Source organism: Acanthochromis polyacanthus, chromosome 19, assembly GCF_021347895.1.
Source record: "Acanthochromis polyacanthus isolate Apoly-LR-REF ecotype Palm Island chromosome 19, KAUST_Apoly_ChrSc, whole genome shotgun sequence".
Classification (NCBI taxonomy): domain Eukaryota; kingdom Metazoa; phylum Chordata; class Actinopteri; family Pomacentridae; genus Acanthochromis; species Acanthochromis polyacanthus.
In genome coordinates, this window is record NC_067131.1 from 21,887,746 (window position 1) to 21,907,247 (window position 19,502).

The 19,502-nt window shown below is 38.1% G+C and overlaps 1 protein-coding gene across 6 annotated transcripts in view; it reads right to left on the reverse strand.

The window, feature by feature from the left end:
* The window catches only part of spata20 (spermatogenesis associated 20), a 101,094-nt gene extending 81,892 nt beyond the window's left edge, over nt 1–19,202 (reverse strand). For 5 of the 6 annotated variants that reach the window (XR_007937893.1, XR_007937892.1, XR_007937891.1 and 2 more), the window contains exons 1-7: nt 18,923–19,202; nt 17,690–17,818; nt 6,557–6,621; nt 6,144–6,298; nt 5,926–6,069; nt 5,452–5,653; nt 5,196–5,326 (exon numbers count right to left, since the gene is read on the reverse strand). Coding sequence is in view for 2 of the 6 variants with exons in the window: in XM_051939221.1 (XP_051795181.1) it covers nt 5,196–5,326; nt 5,452–5,653; nt 5,926–6,069; nt 6,144–6,298; nt 6,557–6,621; nt 17,690–17,818; nt 18,923–19,119 (1,023 nt within the window). In the remaining 4 variants the exon portion in view is untranslated. The remainder of the gene's footprint in view (nt 1–5,195; nt 5,327–5,451; nt 5,654–5,925; nt 6,070–6,143; nt 6,299–6,556; nt 6,622–17,689; nt 17,819–18,922) is intronic. The other variant, XM_051939222.1, reaches the window with a different exon arrangement.
* Between the last annotated feature and the right edge of the window lie 300 nt (nt 19,203–19,502).

The following is a 19,502-nucleotide window of genomic DNA, read 5'->3' on the forward strand; positions in this document are numbered from 1 at the left end:
CACCTTATGATACTAATGATCAGCAAAAGTCATATACTGCAATTGCAAAAGCCACAGTGGTCTTGTAGCTAGAGCTTAGCTTTGTCATTGAACATACACACGTGGACAAAATTGTTGGTACCCCTCAGTTAAAGAAGGAAAAACCCACAATTCTCACTGAAATCACTTGAAACTCACAAAAGTAACAATAAATAAAAATTTATTGAAAATTAAATAATCAAAATCAGCCATCACTTTTGAATTGTTGATTAACATAATTATTTAAAAAAACAAACTAATGAAATAGGGCTGGACAAAAATGATGGTACCCATAACTTAATATTTTGTTGCACAACCTTTTGAGGCAATCACTGCAATTAAACGATTTCTGTATTTGTCAATGAGCGTTCTGCAGCTGTCAACAGGTATTTTGGCCCACTCCTCATGAGCAAACAGCTTCAGTTGTCTCAGGTTTGATGGGTGTCTTCTCCAAATGGCATGTTTCAGCTCCTTCCACATATGTTCAATGGGATTCAGATCTGGGCTCATAGAAGGCCACTTTAGAATAGTCCAACGCTTTTCTCTCAGCCATTCTTGGGTGTTTTTGGCTGTGTGTTTTGGATCGTTGTCCTGTTGGAAGACCCATGACCTGCGACTGAGACCAAGCTTTCTGACACTAGGCAGCACATTTCTCTCCAGAATGCCTTGATAGTCTTCAGATTTCATCGTACGTTGCACACTTTCAAGACACCCTGTGCCAGATGCAGCAAAGCAGCCCCAAAACATTACTGAGCCTCCTCCATGTTTCACCGTAGGGACAGTGTTCTTTTCTTCGTATGCCTGGTTTTTGAGTCTATGAACATAGAGTTGATGTGCCTTACCAAAAAGCTCCAGTTTGGTCTCATCTGTCCAAAGGACATTCTCCCAGAAGCTTTGTGGCTTGTCAACATGCATTTTTGCAAATTCCAGTCTGGCTTTTTTATGAGTTTTTTTCAGCAGTGGTGTCCTCCTTGGTCGTCTCCCATGAAGTCCACTTTGGCTCAAACAACGACGAATGGTGCGATCTGACACTGATGTACCTTGGCCTTGGAGTTCACCTTTAATTTCTTTGGAGGTTGCTCTGGGCTCTTTGGATACAATTCCAACGATCCGTCTCTTCAATTTGTCATCAATTTTCCTCTTGCGGCCACGTCCAGGGAGGTTGGCTACTGTCCCGTGGGTCTTGAACTTCTGAATAATATGAGCCACTGTTGTCACAGGAACTTCAAGCTGTTTAGAGATGGTCTTATAGCCTTTACCTTTAAGATGTTTGTCTATAATTTTTTTTCGGATGTCCTGGGACAATTCTCTCCTTCGCTTTCTGTTGTCCATGTTCAGTGTGGTACACACCTTTTCACCAAACAGCAGGGTGACTACTTGTCTCCCTTTAAATAGGCAGACTGACTGATTATGAGTTTGGAAACACCTGTGATGTCAATTAAATGACACACCTGAGTTAATCATGTCACTCTGGTCAAATAGTTTTCAATCTTTTATAGAGGTACCATCATTTTTGTCCAGGCCTGTTTCATTAGTTTGTTTTTTTAAATAATTATGTTAATCAACAATTCAAAAGTAATGGCTGTTTTTGATTATTTAATTTTCAATAAATTTTTATTTATTGTTACTTTTGTGAGTGAGAATTGTGGGTTTTTCCTTCTTTAACTGAGGGGTACCAACAATTTTGTCCACGTGTGTAAGTACATTTGACATAAATTGCAAGAGCAGTACACAAAACAATTATGTTCATACAGAGAGACATTTAGTCCATCAATGTGTCTGTGAATGTGTCTTACATTAACAAACTATGGCTGTAATTAACTATTATTTTCATGATCATTTCATCTTACGATTGTCTTCATTTACTGCATAATAATTTAGTCAACAAAATACAAAACACTCAAAATTGCCCAAGAGGCATTTGAAGACACTGATGTCTTCAAATTGCTAGTTTTATCTGACCAACAGTCCTAAACTCAAAAAGTTTTAGTTAAATAATATAATGAGGTTCAAATTGGAAAAGTTGGAGCCAGTGAATGTTTGGCTCTCATAAATAAAAAGATGCTAGAAATGACTATCAAAATGCTGCAGGTAACAAACAATTTTACTTTAGTCACTAGCATTCAATTAATCTACTAATTGCTGCATGCCACTTTAGAACATCTATGATTTATGCACCATTGGGTGTACTGAGAACTTTCATTGGATTCTTCAAATATTTAAAAAATGACTGTTGTGGGTTGCGTTTTATGCTCCGTTCAAGATCTGACCAGGAGTTAAGTTGAGAATACAATTTTATTTTTTCTTGAATTTTTTTCAGAGACTGTATGTAAAAGATGGATATGTATGAAGGTAAATTTGTTTCTTTATTCTTCAATCGAAAAAAAAGTTGCTCCAATCGCAAAACATGTTTTCAATCAGAAAAAACTTCAATCAAAAAAAACGTTTTCAATCAAAGAAAACTCTTGTTCAAACGCAAAAAAATATTTGAGACCCAAAAAATTGCATATAAACACGTTTTTTCTTTGATAGAAATTTTTTTTTTGTTGTTGAAAAGACATTTTTTGTTTGAAGTCATATTTTTGGATTTGAGCCATATTATGGGTAGGACATTTGTTTCTTTATTACTCAATGAAAACAAAAGCATCCTCAATCTCAAAAAATGTTTTCAATAAAAAAAAAGGTCACTTCAATAATAATAAAAAAAATTCAATCAAAGAAAAAAACGTTTTCCCAATAGAAAAGATATTTGAGACTAAAAAACAAATGCATTCGAACACGTTTTTTCTTTGATTGAAATGTTTTCATTATTGAATTCAGTTTTTATTTGACTGAAAATATATTTTCTGATTGAAGTCATATTTTTGGTTTTGAGCCATAAAATGAGTAGGACGTTTGTTTCTTTATTACTCAATCACAAAAGATATAGCTTCAATCAAGAAAATTATTTTCAATCAAAGCAAATAAAAAAGTGTTCGGAGTGTTTCGACTTTGTTTTGGCATTCAAACACCTTTTTTTCCGATCGAAGTGAAAAAAGTTTTGAAGCCTGTTTTTTGCGATTGAATCATTTTGACACAAACATCCCACAGTGGGCGGATGCTTCTCCATTGGTCGGGCATGTTTGAGTGACAGGTGTCCACACCAATGACGAATCTCTCTCCAGAAGAAGCTACTTGTGTGCGGGGAAGTCAGTCTTTTCTATAGTCGTATGTTTGTGCAGCTGACACTGCATCTGTGGTTGCAGGCGAACGCCACTACTTATTCCACCACCAGCTGCAGCTGCATTGTAGTATCCACGATACTGAATTTACTGTGAGTACAATGCCCTCAGCACACTTCATATTATAGGCTATATAAACACTGTTAAGCACGTTATATTAACCCGTTGCACTTCAGTTGCGCTTCAGTGTCCCGCCCGCGGTTCACTTTGAGATCTGCATAAGCAATTTGCTAAATGTCTGAAACTGCAAACATGAATATGCAAACACTATACGCCGATGGAAAGCTCAGATTCTCATGAATCCGCCGGTATAAACCATATAACGTGCTTAACAGTGTTTATATAGCCTATAATATGAAGTGTGCTGAGGGCATTGTACTCACAGTAAATTCAGTATCGTGGATACTACAATGCAGCTGCAGCTGGTGGTGGAATAAGTAGTGGCGTTCGCCTGCAACCACAGATGCAGTGTCAGCTGCACAAACATACGACTATAGAAAAGACTGACTTCCCCGCACACAAGTAGCTTCTTCTGGAGAGAGATTCGTCATTGGTGTGGACACCTGTCACTCAAACATGCCCGACCAATGGAGAAGCATCCGCCCACTGTGGGATGTTTGTGTCAAAATGATTCAATCGCAAAGAACAGGCTTCAAAACTTTTTTCACTTCGATCGGAAAAAAAGGTGTTTGAATGCCAAAACAAAGTCGAAACACTCCGAACACTTTTTCATTTGCTTTGATTGAAAATAATTTTCTTGATTGAAGCTATATCTTTTGTGATTGAGTAATAAAGAAACAAACGTCCTACTCATTTTATGGCTCAAAACCAAAAATATGACTTCAATCAGAAAATATATTTTCAGTCAAATAAAAACTGAATTCAATAATGAAAACATTTCAATCAAAGAAAAAACGTGTTCAAATGCATTTGTTTTTTAGTCTCAAATATTTTTTCTATTGGGAAAACGTTTTTTTCTTTGATTGAATTTTTTTTTTTATTATTGAAGTGACCTTTTTTTATTGAAAACATTTTTTGAGATTGAGGATGCTTTTGTTTTCATTGAGTAATAAAGAAACAAATGTCCTACCCATAATATGGCTCAAATCCAAAAATATGACTTCAATCAAGAAATGTCTTTTCAACAAAAACAAAAAAATTTCTATCAAAGAAAAAACGTGTTTATATGCAATTTTTTGGGTCTCAAATATTTTTTTGCGTTTGAACAAGAGTTTTCTTTGATTGAAAACGTTTTTTTTTGATTGAAGTGAAGTTTTTTCTGATTGAAAACATGTTTTGCGATTGGAGCAACTTTTTTTTCGATTGAAGAATAAAGAAACAAATTTACCTCCATAGATAGGACCTCCTGGTCAAAAAGTGCAGCTAGTTCAAAGGTAAATTAAATTCTGATTGTAGAGAAATCTATTACAAAATGACCCTTCGCACTTGTTGTCTTAATAAAATTGTTCCTACTGAGGTTAAGTTCTCAATCAGTATTTTTAAGTGTCTTTCAATACACAATGATGTTTATGTTAATTTTGTAAAGTATGGTTGCACTGACAGTAAAATAGGCAATAAGGCAGCATGTTTTAAGGCAGGGCTACCTTGTGATTGACAAGTTACAACCATTTCACTCTGAATAGTGTCCTAGAGTTCTCAGTTAAACCCACTCTTTGCTTGATACATTTGGTTTTCAAGAACCACAACAGTGACAGCCACATTCCAAATTTAAAAAGAGAAGTTCACAGGTGATACTGGGTGACGTCAGTCCATCTTTTATGTACAATATATAGTTTTCCACTTTATGTTCAATTTGTTGTTAACCTTTTGCTTTTATTTCACCTTTTTTTTTATCTTTTCCACCTGTAAAGTCAAGCCTCTTGTAAAAACAATCATGAAAAATCTGTGTGTAATATTTTATCAACATTTGCAAATGTTCCCACCCCCAATATTAACCTGTGCCACGTGGTCATGGATGCCTCCTAGTGCCATCATGCGAAGCGTGTGCAAGGCCATCTGGAGAGCCTCCACCCCTTCTGAAGTAGAGCGATTTACAGACCAGTAAGACATGAGGAACATCAGATTCACTGTAGCGGGAAAGGAAGAGAAAGAGATATATAGAAAGCAGTATATTAAACTGTGTGAAAAGTATTCAACAGATCCATTAACACTGAAATCCACCGAGAATACCACTGCTGGCTTTAGAATCTACCTGGTGTGGGGAACTTTGGAGCATCTCTAAAGCCTCCGTACTCCTCCTCATAGGAATGGGCCAACTGCTGGAAGCAGCGATTAGCGACATCTGGGGCCAGAGGAGGACTTTCTCCCGGGTTTGCAGTAATAGCAGTGCCTTTCTTCAGGGCTTCAAGGATCCTATCCCCACTGGACTCCAAAGCACTGCGATTATTCTGCCACTGAGGCACATAAGTCACACTTTATGGCATTCATACAAATCCATGCTACAGAGACGGCACATGAGACTATGATACTAAACTGAAATCCTAAGAAGACTGAAAGTCATATAAGTCAAAAGAGGATTAGCAGACTTTTTTGTGCATTGTACATATGCATGTCTTTAATGATTCTGCTAATTCCTACAGACATCTCTAAGTACAGTACCATAATATTCATATATTCTGTGAATGGGCCAAACACTAAAATCTAGTTTTTAGCAAACTCTTCCTGCCTGTTCCATGATTCTGGTAAGAATGCTCTTGAACCCAGGTCTTCTTCCATGATCTCTTGGAGGGAAGTAGGTGCCCCCGACAAAAGGTCGAAGGTCAGGAGTTAGCCATACACTCATGGGCCAACCTCCACCTCCGCTTGTTGCCTGGAGACAATAGCAATCAAAAGTCAGAAAAATGACTAATGCCAACCTAAACATAATCAAACATTTATACACACCTGCACAAAAGTCATGTAGACTTTGTCCACATCAGGTCTCTCTTCTCTGTCTAATTTGATGCAGACAAAGTTCTCACTAAGGATTTTACCGATTTCCTCATCCTCAAATGACTCCCTCTCCATAACATGGCACCAGTGGCATGTCGAATAGCCCACTGAAAGTCAGGGCGAGACAGAGAATTACAGAAAACAGATGTTTTACTTCTGCTACAAGCCCAGCTATAACAAGTCAGTATAAAAGCATGTGAGAAGTGAGTGTTTCTGCCTCATATAATGTCATCTCTGGGTTAAGGATAGAGGACTTGGTAGGATTTTAATGCGGTAATTTCTGACATTAAAATATCAGAAAGCTGAGTGAAATTGTTCCAAAATTCGAAAGCGTGGTAGTATTTGGAATATTAGGGGCTTCTGACCTGATAAAAAGATGGGTTTGTCTTCAGTCTTTGCCTTGTCAAAAGCTTCTTGCCCCCACGGATACCTAAAAAACATGATGTCAGGCTAGGTGATATCAGCTTTAAGATCCACACATGTTAACATTTAAGAAAAAATATGAATGCTTGAATGCTGAAGTGAGGGAACCTGGTGGCTCCAGTTATGCTGTGAGGGGCATTTTGCTGAGGAATAGTGCAAATCACTAAAGAATCATTCTGAGTGGTCACATTCACACTGTGATGAAACAATTCTATCCTGACGGGAGTGATTACTTTCAGGATAACAATGTCTCCATTCATAGGACAGAAGAGGACACTGCATGGTTTGATGAAAATGATGTGACTCATATGCTGCGCCCTTAACAGTTTAAGATCTCAACCAAATTAAACACCAATGTGAGATTTTGGACCGGCATGTTAGACAGTGCTCTTCACAACCATCATAAAAACACCAAATAAGGGACTATCTTTTGGGATAATAGTGTTTCATCTCTCTAGTAGAGATACACAGACTTGGAGAATTCATGCCAAGGCACAACCAAGCTGCTCCAGTTGCATGTGGTGTCCCAACACCTTAGTATCTATGCTTGCACTAGGAATTTGAAATGAAGAGCCACTGTGGCTTGCTCGTAAGAATAACAATGAGCCACAATGAGCGACAATGAGCCACAAATTTCTGTGTCAGTAATAGCGGAAAAAATGGAGTCATTTTCCTGCATTCTAGTGCATTATGAGGTAAAAGACGCCCAATTAAACAGTTCTATTTTAACTATTTTATTTAATAATAATAATACATTTTATTTGGCAATGCCTTTCAGAACACCCAAGGTCACTTTACAGAGGATAAAAAACACAGTACAAACAGTACACAAACACAGTAAAAACAATACTTTTTGGTCAAAAAGTTCGATATCGATTTCGATACTTTTTCTAATATTTCAGAGATATTGTTGTACTGTTAAAAAAAAAAAAAAAAAAACTATAACCAGGGTTCTCGCCAGCGCATTTCAGCGTAACGGCCCGTTACGCTGTCATAACGGCCTGTTACACTGTTTAACGGGCCGTTACACTGTCTAACAGGCCGTTATGCTCAGTTTAAAAGATTACTCTGTGATTAGGGCTGCTACGCCAGCGCATTTCAAAGATTACGCTGTTGTTATGAGAGTGTGTGGCTCCGTCATGAGAGAGGGAGAGAGAACAGCGTGTGTGTGTGGGAGAGAGGGGGAGAGCGAGATGTCCAAGCTACCTTGAATGCAGCCCGAGACGGCAGTCGGTAGAGGTGGAGAGGTGTGTCGTTGCTGGGTTGACGGAACTGTGCGGTTCAGCCACTGTTGATAGGCAATAAAGGCACATGCGCGTTCCCGTTTATTGCACATGCGTGCAGGAGGACCTGCCGTTACGCTGAAAAAAAATCCTGAGAGAAACTCTGAGATGGCGGCAGGTCAGAAACTCTGAGCACACCTTATCAAAATCTTCCCCCATTTTACACCGCTTTTACTAGGTATCAACTGACAACAAACACGTGTTTCAAAACTGGAATTACCTAGTAACGAGACAATTTCTGAGCTGGAATCCTACATTGATAGACTGTACGAAATGACGCAGAAACCAGAGAACAAACGCACTCGAGAAGAACTTAGCTGTAGCGACAATGACACAGACATATCCACTGACATACGCCAAATGAGATCCTCAATAGAAGCGATGCAAAAACAGCTAACAAAACTGGACCTTCTTCAAAAACTTAAAGAAGATGTTGATGACTTAAAACAGTCTTTGGATTTTCATGTCGCCTTAACAGAAGTCTTGAAGCAAGAAAACGCGTCGTTGCGCCTAGAGGTTAACCAACTTAAAGATTTGACAGCAACTTTACAAAAGAACTCAATGAATGCTCAAAACCAGATTCTCGATTTGCAGTGCAGGAGTACGCGGGACAATTTCATTATACATGGCCTCCAAGAGCAACCAAAAGAAACATATCAGACAACTGAACAAATAGTTAAATCATTCTTCAAAACGCACCTCAAGATGGAAGATCGCGAAGTTCAACAAATCCAACTGGCACGGGCACATCGCTTGGGCCAGCGACAAGAGGGAACACCCCAAAGTCGTCCCATCGTAGCCAAACTTGTGGATACCAGGCACAAGACCATCGTCATGGGGAAAGCCAGAGAGCTAAAGGGGTCCAAGCTCTCCCTGAGTGACCAGTTTCCCCCCGAGATTATGCGGAGACGCAAGCTGCTCCAACCAGTGTTTGCTGAGGCAAGGTCCATTGGGAAGAAAACCAGGCTATCCATTGACAAACTCTATATCAACGGCGAACTTTATCGTAACTCCAAAATAACTTATTGGCTTACCAGAGGAGACTACAGCAGCAGACATGCTTCCGAGCTCACCGAGGTAAACACCGCTGCAACTCAATGACGTCATCAGAGCGACCTCAGTTCCCATTCTTCAATACTGTTCTGATTCTTTTGAACTCTTTATTTTCTTTCTTTTATTTTAGAGTTTTGTTGTCTTATCTGTTTGATTATTCGTAACTCTTCCCCTTTTTTTTTCAAAGCAATATTTCTCTGCAATTAACAATACAATTTTTCACGTAGTTTTCACTCCAAACAAATATAGCATATAAGCTGATTACTACTTGCGTATGCAATTTCTTTTTTCACCCTAATCTTCTTTATCTCTTTATTATTATTATTATTATTATTATTATTATTATTATTATTTGCGGTAAGGGGGACGTTAATGCTACTCTCTTGACTCACTATTTTTATGTTGTATGTTTTTTGTTTTGTTTGTGTTGTACCTTTGCACTTACAGGAGAATACATTCATATACACCTACATACACACACCTTCACACCTCCATGTACATGTCAAACAAACTACCTTTCTTACAGTTACCATTTCAAGATGACATCGCTTAAATTTTTAACATGGAACATTAGAGGAGTTGGCTCACAGGTAAAAAAGAACAAAATACTTAACCACCTAACTTATCTACAATCAGACATATGTCTTTTACAAGAAACACACTTTGCTAAAGATGAAAACAATACATTGCGCACTTCACAGTTCAGGCACATATTTTCTTCCTACTATAACACCAAACAAAGAGGGGTATCTATTCTTATAAACAAAAGAATCTCTTTCATTCACAATAACACCATAACTGACCCAGAGGGAAGATTTGTCATTATAAACATAACAATAAATAATAATCCAATAACGATAGCAAGCATTTATGGGCCAAATTCCGACTCCCCATCATTCTTTCACAACTTTTTCTCAACAATTTCCAGGATTTCAGATGGCCCAATCATAATTGGAGGAGATTTTAATACTGTAATAAATCCATCATTGGATAGAAGTACATCTAACACCAGATTCTCACAATCAACTGAAATAATTAAGCAATATATGGAGGAGCTTGGTCTTCGTGATGGTTGGCGGCTACAAAATTCCACAACAAGAGAATATTCATTCTTCTCTCCGGTCCATAAATCATATTCACGTATTGACTTCTTTCTCCTTGCCAAAAACTTTCAAATTTCACAATCCACCCCATAATAATAAGTGATCATGCACCCGTTACTCTCACCTGGAATCAAATTCACCTTGATAGAATGATTACACCCCCGAGATGGCGCTTCAATACTTCTCTTTTAAAAGATCAGGACTTCAATAACCTAATTCAAAGAGAGTGGGCATCCTTCCTAGAAATAAATGATTCCCCAAAGTCATCACCATCGGTTCTATGGGAAACGGGGAAAGCAGTTTTAAGAGGAATAATCATTTCATACTCCACATACAGAAAGAAAAAAGAACAACAACAATCAGAACTGGAACGTAAAATTAAACAACTTGAAATCATTAATGCAAATAATCCTACAGGACAAACTGAAACAGAACTGCGGCAATATAAACTCCAAATAAATGATATAATACACAAAAAAAACAACATTTATGATACAAAGACTCCGTCAAGAAGCTTTTCAACACTGCAATAAGTCCAGTAAATACCTGGCAAACCAACTCAAACAAAATCAGGAAAAAGCACGCATTGTTAGCATAAAGAACTCACCAGGGAAGCCAACACAATCCCCAATAGAGATTAACAAATTTTTTAAAGATTTTTATACAAAACTATACTCATCTGAAAATGACACATTTCAATACGATATAAACACATTTCTCAATGACATTGAGCTTCCAAAATTAACTCAGGAACAACAATTAATGCTTGATTCACCAATAACAGATAAAGAACTCGAGAAGGCACTCAAATTAATGCCAAACAATAAATCACCTGGTCCTGATGGCTTCCCTGCTGAGTTCTATAAACATTTCTGGTCTATTCTCACTCCACTTTTTCAAAGAGTTATCACAGAAATAACAGAAATATCAAGATAACCCAACCATATGAATTCTGCCATAATCTCACTTCTTCTTAAGCCTAATAAAGATCCAACCATACCATCTAGCTACCGCCCCATATCACTTATCAACGTCTACCTCAAAATAATCACCAAGACATTATCCCACCGTTTAGAAAAAGTAATTCCGTCCATAATTCATTCAGACCAAACTGGATTTATAAAAGGTAGACACTCTTCAAACAATACACGCAGACTGTTCAACTTACTGGAATATTCAACATTACAACAACAACAACCAACAATCATAGTCTCACTTGATGCAGAAAAAGCATTTGACAGAGTTAACTGGTCATTTTTAACATCTACTCTCCAAATATTCGGCTTTGGGGAATCATTTATAAACTGGATTTACATTTTACAAACCTCTCCCACTGCCACAGTACTAACTAATGGACTAACATCACAACCATTCACATTGTACAGAGGAATTAGGCAAGGATGCCCACTTTCTCCCCTTCTCTTCACCATATTCATAGAACCTCTCGCTGCTGCAATCCGCCAAAATCCAGGTATCACAGGAATAAAAACTCCCACTGCACATCATAAAATAAGCCTATATGCTGATGATATACTCCTCTACCTTCAGCAACCATACACCTCTCTTACAGAAACAATATCTCTCATAAAAAATATTCACATGTCTCGGACTATTCCATCAACTTTCATAAATCTGTTATACTCCCAGTACGGGGGGACGACTGGAATGTGGCAGTCCATACACCACCTATTCCGATATGCACAAATTACATCACATACTTAGGCATTAATATTTCGCCCAGGCTGTCAGAGTTGGTCAATTTAAACTTCGCTCCTCTCATCAAAACAATAACAGACAGCCTTAACCGGTGGAAAAATCACCCTTTATCACTCATAGGTCGAATAGCTGCAATAAAAATGTTCATTCTGCCAAAAATCACTTACCTTCTGTCTATGATCCCAATTCTTCCCAATCAATCCTGGTTTAAATCTCTTGATTCAATAATAGCATCATTTTATTGGAAAAATAAAACCCCACGAATCAAACTCTCCACATTACAAAAACACAGATCACAAGGAGGTCTCAATGCTCCTAATTTTTTTCATTATTCATTAGCTATCAATTTACAATACATATACAAATGGACACACCCCACTCCATCTGACAGTACCTGGCAAGAAATAGAAGAAACGTTTTGTCAAAACATTCCACTTTCAGCTTTACCATTCTGCAGTACTTCAATAAAACAACATCCATGCTTCAAAATCTCAACAATATCCTCCACTCTGACAGCCTGGTGGAAACTCCACACAACTACTAATTCCATATTAGCACCTTCTAGACTAACACCTATATGGAATAATCTGGATCTTCTAATGAACAAAAAACCCTTACACTTCCGCACATGGGCAGAGAAAGGCATCACACAGTTAGAGCACATCTTTCAGAATAACACACTGGTTTCATTTCCATATCTTGTCCAGAGGTTTGGCATCAGGAGAACACAGTATTTACAATATTTCCAATTACAATCCTCAATCATGTCCTCTTACAAAACCAGAAATATAAATCTTGAATTACCCCCAGTACCTTCAGAACTTCTCCAAATTAAATCTAGAAAAAAACTCACAGCCAAAATATATCAAATAACTAAATCAGACAAAACAATCTCCCTCCCACACCACAAATGGGAACATGACTTACAATTGTCTCCTGATACCAGTTTCTGGACAAAGATCTGCAATAACATCTATACCATGTCAAAAAGCGCAAATCTACAATTGATACAAAATAATACACAGAACACACTTTACAAGACAGAAACTCTCAAAATTCACCTCAATTTCAGACAAATGTATTAACTGCACCCAAGACATTACAGACAGCTACATTCACGCCATTTGGTTCTGTTCACCTGTTTTCCTCTTCTGGAGACAGGTGACAGAATCACTCTCTGCCCTCCTGGACTGCCACATCCCATTATCCCCCTCACTCTGCCTACTGGGAGACATATCATCCACCACACTCAACCCTTCATACACTCAACTCCTGCTGACAGCCCTAACCATCGCCAAGAAAACCATACTCACTAACTGGAAATCAAAAACGTCAATAAGCATACCCCAATGGAAAAAATTCTTATCTGACCATATTCTTACAGAGTACCAATCAACAATACCTGATTTTATGACAATGGATCCCCCCCCAATTTCAAACCACACTCATAAATTTCCTACAAAACTAATTTGTTGACCAGCTCCTCTAATGTTTCATCCATTTACAACTTTTTATTTCCCACTCCAGAAAAGCCTACGTTCTTGCCTGTTTTTTTTTTTATTTTATTTTTGGTTTTGCTGCCTTGGTTTATTATTTATTATTATCAATTATTATTATTATTATTATTATTATTATTATTATTATTATCGTTATTGTTTTCTGTATTGATTTACTGGTACTATTTTTTTGTTTGCTATTGTATATAGGTTAAAAAGGGATGGGGGATGAGAGGAGAGAGGATGGGGGAGGAGTGAAGGGGGAAGGGGAAATAAAAGGGGGGGGAGGATAATAAAAATAAAATAAAATAAAATACATATATATTTATAAAGAAGAATAAGGGGGAAGGAGAGGGGAAGAAAGAGGGAAAAAGGAAAGGAAAAAAAAAGAAATCTTGTGACACATTATCCCTCAGTTTTGTTTTTGTTTTTTTGTTTTTTTATGCATCACAAAATCGACAAATACATACTACCATCAAGTGAGCTGGCAGTAAGTTTCACTTTTTTAATGCATCACACCTAAATAGGCATACAAAACAATCATTAACGAGGAATCAATGTGTTGCTTGAAGTTTAATTTTCTTTGGACAGTTCCTTCCTACAGTTCTTTTGAACTATTATTGCAATTACTGCTACTCTGACTAAATTTAATTAATTTTCCCTTCAAATATATTTTGTTACATTTCCTTGATCCCTTTTTTGTTCTTCTTCTCCTTTGTTTTGCTCCCTCATCTCCCCCTCAATTTAACATTATCATACTATAATGTGTGTCTACTTCTTTTTGTTGTCTGTTTGCCATGTTTCTTTTTCCTATTTTTTATTTACTTTTTTTTATTTTTAGTGATTTATTATTATGAAATTACTGTTTAAAACACTGCCTCTGCGTAAGCCCTCCTCATTATCTCTGATGTTACTTTTATTGTTATAACCAGCTAAACAACCACCAAGAAAGTACCACAAAATAGCACATGTACACGCTCACCCCTACACTCCCGCACACACAATACTCACAACCTATTGTATGTTTTAATTATGTACCCCTGTTGTCTGTTTTTTTTGTTTGTTTGTTGCACAATAAAGGAAAAAAAAAACACAAAAACAGAGAGTGTTTGTAATTCTTTATGAAGTCAGCGTGACCGCAGACATAGATGAGTGCACACAGCTGCATCCTCAGTGTTTTCATTTCTTATAATACTGCCATTATTGTCATCATTATTGTTATTGTATCACAGTTATGTTCTTGTTGTAATGCCACCAAATGCATCTTTCTTCTTGTACAAATAAACAAAAGACATGCAAAAAAAAAAAATCCTGGCGAGAACCCTGATAACTTATGCAAATAAAACTTTGATGCACTGCTTTCAAATAAATTTTGCAGTCATACACGTCACAACTGAACAGATTTTGTTTTCAAGTGTAATACACAACAAAAAAGTTCAACCAAAGTAAATAAACTATGATAATTTCACCAAAGTGCATAAAATGCAAGAAAAATGTAAACAGCAAATGGGACCGTTAACACTAAAAACTAGTGGTGTGTGATACTGCAAGATTTGGTATTGATCTCAAGACTAACTTTCGCAGTAGTAGATTTTTAAGATACCCCCCTGTTTTTGTCTTTGATAATAAAGTATGATGCACATTGTAAGTTCATGGCACCCATCTGGTCCCACCTGGTTGCTTAACGAGAGATATTTACCGATGTTCCCTGAACGCCTCACAGTGCAGACTATGGTACATGCTGCTCAGTGGCTGAGTGATCAGACCACCGTAAGAGCAAAATTTACTTAAATTTACTTATTTAAAAGAGTCAGATTAAGTGTCCTCATTTCAGATTAGTCCAATATGAAAGCGATTGATTTTGTCCATATGTTGTTTTCTGTGAGCGGATAAAACAGCATACGTAAGTGCGCTACGTCTTTTAAAAGGGGAGTGCATTTTTACATTTTAAAGGCCGCGGTCAGTTGTTCTCTTATAGTGGTTAGAAGCTAAAAATCATGATTGTGATGAATTTTTTTTTTTTTTTTACAGCATTAGTCTTTGTAATAGACCCTGTGCACGATAGCATATGCTAGTTCCGGTTGAAAAACTCCGGGTGCTACAGTTACTTCCGGACCTGCTTACAGCGCTGTCAAAATGGAAGAAGCCAGCAGTACACTTTACTTTTCCAGATGCCTAGGCAACTTGCCTAAAATTTCTGTTGACGATGTTTATCGTCTCGATGATGATTTTTCGTCAGCTCCTCAAAGCAAACGGGAAAAGGGATTCAAATTTTATATATCCCAGTACATATATAACTTTGAAGGTAAGTGGCATCGCATCCTACATAACTAGCACTAGCTTAACTGTAGGGCTTGCCAAACATGTACCTTATCATTTTATTTTCTAGTATTTATACATTACTATTTTTTGCTTAGTTAGCTACTAGAATCCACTTTACACTTTAGTCTTTGGTACTTAGCCCATTGGCGCTTCAGTGTCCCATCTGCGGTACACTTTGAGATCTGCATAAGCAATTTGCTAAATGCCTGAAACTGCAAACGCGATTATACAAACACTATACGCCGATGGAAAGCTTAGATTCTCATGAATCCGCCGGTATAAACAACTTTCAGATGTGATTACCACAGCGGGTAATATAAACACATTTGTCCGACAAACAACGAATATCCATGCATCCGTTCTCCATACACGGCTTCAACGTACACAGTGCGACTCACATTTCCGGGTTCATTATTACACACGGATGAAAATATTCCACAAAAAACGGCCATAATCCAACCTTGGACATCCAGACGAAACAAGCTAGTAACATATTTTGTCCAAAACATGTCTTGAAGTCGGTATATACTCCACGAATAGGTCGTTTTCAAGGAAATGCACCTCGCCGTGCGCGTCCAATATTCCCTGTATTGTTATGTCACATTTTTATTTACAAATAGAATGTTAGCGATTTTTTTGTACTGAAAATGTCTGGAATTCACTGCAGCTTAAAGGGTTAGTCGAGTTCAGCAAGACATTTTATATTTGTAGTTTTGTTTGAACAAAATGACAAATGCTTGGATTTCCTCTATATTTGATTCCGTCAAAACGGAATAACAAATGATTGAAGAGTGCACGGATTGTTGTTATAGTTTATCAGATATTTGCTGTTTGATCAGTGACTATGCACTAATATTCCCGATCCTCAGCTCAGTGTGAAACATTTTTTTTCGTCTAATTTTGGCAATGAGCCCGCAAATGCCGGTCTTTTGGAAAACGGTGAAGGCTTATAGAACTGTTATAAACATCAGAAGCCGAACATAATGGTACACTACAGTACCTCCCATATCGACCTTGAACACGCTGAAATCTGATTTTTTGTTTTACTGAGAAAACAGTGTTTTTCTTTTTTGATTCCATGTTATCCATGCTGCGAAATAGCCTCCGGAAGGACCTGTAAGCCCCTCCGGTCAGAACCCGGAAGTTAGCATTTTTGACGTGCTCAGGGTCTATTGTCTCCAGTTTAGTATCTTCCTGCCTGCAGTCTGATCCGTCACGGCCACTGCAGGTGATGTATGAATGAGATGAGTTGCAGGACGTGGCCGCGCTCCGCGGATCGCCGTAAGCGCTGCCGCGTTCCCCCCTCTACTGTCGCCCCTCCGGGAGCCTGTCTCCCCCCTCCCTCTCTGGTTGTGAGTTTCTGGCCAGTGTTGGAATTATAGTAACTTGGTATTCATTCTGTGAATAAAACCTGTTTAATTTCGACCTGCATGCCGCCTGCTCTGCGTAGCTCTCACTCTGGGTTCAGTTCCACCGTACGGTAACATGATCATCAGCTGTGTCTCAGTCTGTCTCCTTCTCTGCCTCCTCTTTCCTCAGTGTTGGTTGAGGAACGTACAACAGCTAAACAGCTCATTCTACACATTAGACAGGAACAGACTGACAGAGCCACGGAAGAAATTAAAGTTATACTTTCCACCACTATGATTTATGATGTAGCTGAGTCTGCTTGCTTGCCGCAGAGTCACGTGACGGTCAACATCCAATCACAAGAGGAGGATTAGCAGCTGCTCCTCAGATGGAGGACCTCTGACAGGCAGATCGCCTGTTCATTGAAGCCGCATAAGTTCAAACACACTCAACAGAAACTGAAACTAAAGTATGATATCGCAGCACTGGTATCATTGGATATCAATACCCACGCTGGGATTGATATTATCAATATTTTGGATCGATCTGCCCATCTCTTCTTTTTACAAGAAAAATGGTGCGCCACTGTTGCTCACACGGTTCAGAATGACTGTGCCATCCAGCAAAACGATGCGCCAATGGCGCTGTGGCGATCGGCTAGCGCAAGCCTAGAGTATGACACTTGTACGTTGTTTTTTCCTCAAATTTGTCACTCATCTGTATGCAGCAAACTGTAGTTTAAAGGCACTCACCAGTCAACGGGGTTGTGTGCATGTTGTAGCAGGTAGGGCGACCTCTCCTTCGCTAACCTATTGGTGTGTTTGTGGGAAGTTGTTGATGGCCCTTCACCTCCTGATGCCATGCTCATAAAGACAGATGGACTGGATACACAACACAACATATTCACAAAGTCAGTCTGTCTACTGGTGGAAATGTAATCCTGACTTTGGTACAAATGTTTCCTTTTATTTTTGTATTTCATTATCTTAATAATTTTCACACATGGACTTTCTTTACTGACAAAGAACAATAATGATGCTACTCTTGTGTTTCACCTATGATTAATAATTACTGTTATGAGGGAATATAATACCTAATATGAAAACATTACTGAGCTCTGGTTACACACGCCTGTCGTTTATTGAAATATTAAAACTATATGGCATAATAACAGCACTTCGTGCATATTATACGCTATGTTTATGCAAGAAAATCAACCCTAACGGTTAACTTAACTGGTTGCAACACATTAATCTGCCTTATACTGTTTTAGGCAGCATTCATACAAACAAAATCGACATGTTTTCACGCTGTCAGCCTACTGACACTGCAGTAACTTGATCAGCAACTCCCTGTTACAGCTACAGTAGCTGTCAAGCACTGTGGCTGTTAGCTAGCTGATAGTCATGCCGAAGCCCATTTAAATACTGTCCAATTTACTGTGACTTTACTTACAGGCAAAGATGCATATCTGGGAAAATATAACGGAATACTTTCTGACATACTGCGCATTCTCTTTAACTTCTGCCAAAACAATATTGGCACATAGGCTACAAATCTGTTCATTTTTTGACAAGGACAACGCTAAATGTTACCGTTAGCAGAGTGGCCGTGCACTCGGTCATCAGTGAAATAAATCTTAAATATTGGAAGTAAGCACCTCTTGGTAACTTGGGGAGTTAAACCGAATTTTAATACATGACATTTCGACATTACTTCAATGTTTGTACTCACTGTGGCATTTTTTATAACAGCACTTACCGTTAAGGACTCTAAAATGTGTGTTTTTGTATTAGAGTCTGGCATAGCTCGTAGAAAAGCAGGCTTAAATTCTTCACTGCTATTGTGTTGCAAGATACACAGTACTTAGACAATTAAACACGCCATTAATTTTGCTGGAATATCGGGTTTGCTTGCTGTAACGTGTCAAAGTAGCGTTTACATATTAGCTAGCGTTAGCTAACTATTAGCCGTGGTGGCTTTACCTGAGGACGCAGGCCGGCCTGGGATGGAGGAGCAGTGACCTGTCGCTGGGTGGGTGGGGAATATGTCTTAAACACCTAATGCTACTCACTGAGCTCTGCTGTGGACTGTTCGCTCCTAAAAAAGCTGCAGCCAAAAGGCGCGCAGGCTCCGCACAGCTATTTTTGGACGTCGACCGACGCCATGCCAGTCTGAACATCCTAATCCACTGAGTGAGTCACTTTAGCAAGCTAACGTTAGCTACTTTATATACACAAACTTTCAGCCGTGAGCCGAACACGTTGTTGTAATACCGTCACTTGACACATGATGGCGCAGTAACAGGACAGGAACTGGAAAAAGTTTGGTCCCAGGTAGGTTCCTTTAAAATACATGTTTATGGAAAAAATAAACTGGTTTTAGTTGTCATTTTTGCTACATGTTTACAGGAGCAAATTTGATAAGGTTAAGAAGCTTTGTTATTTAAAAAAAAATAACATAGGACTTGATTTTTGAGGAAATGCAGGAAATACTTACCCTCAATAAGCAGAGTGTATAAAAAATACTATAATATTACTCAGGGATGTAACAATACAAACAAAA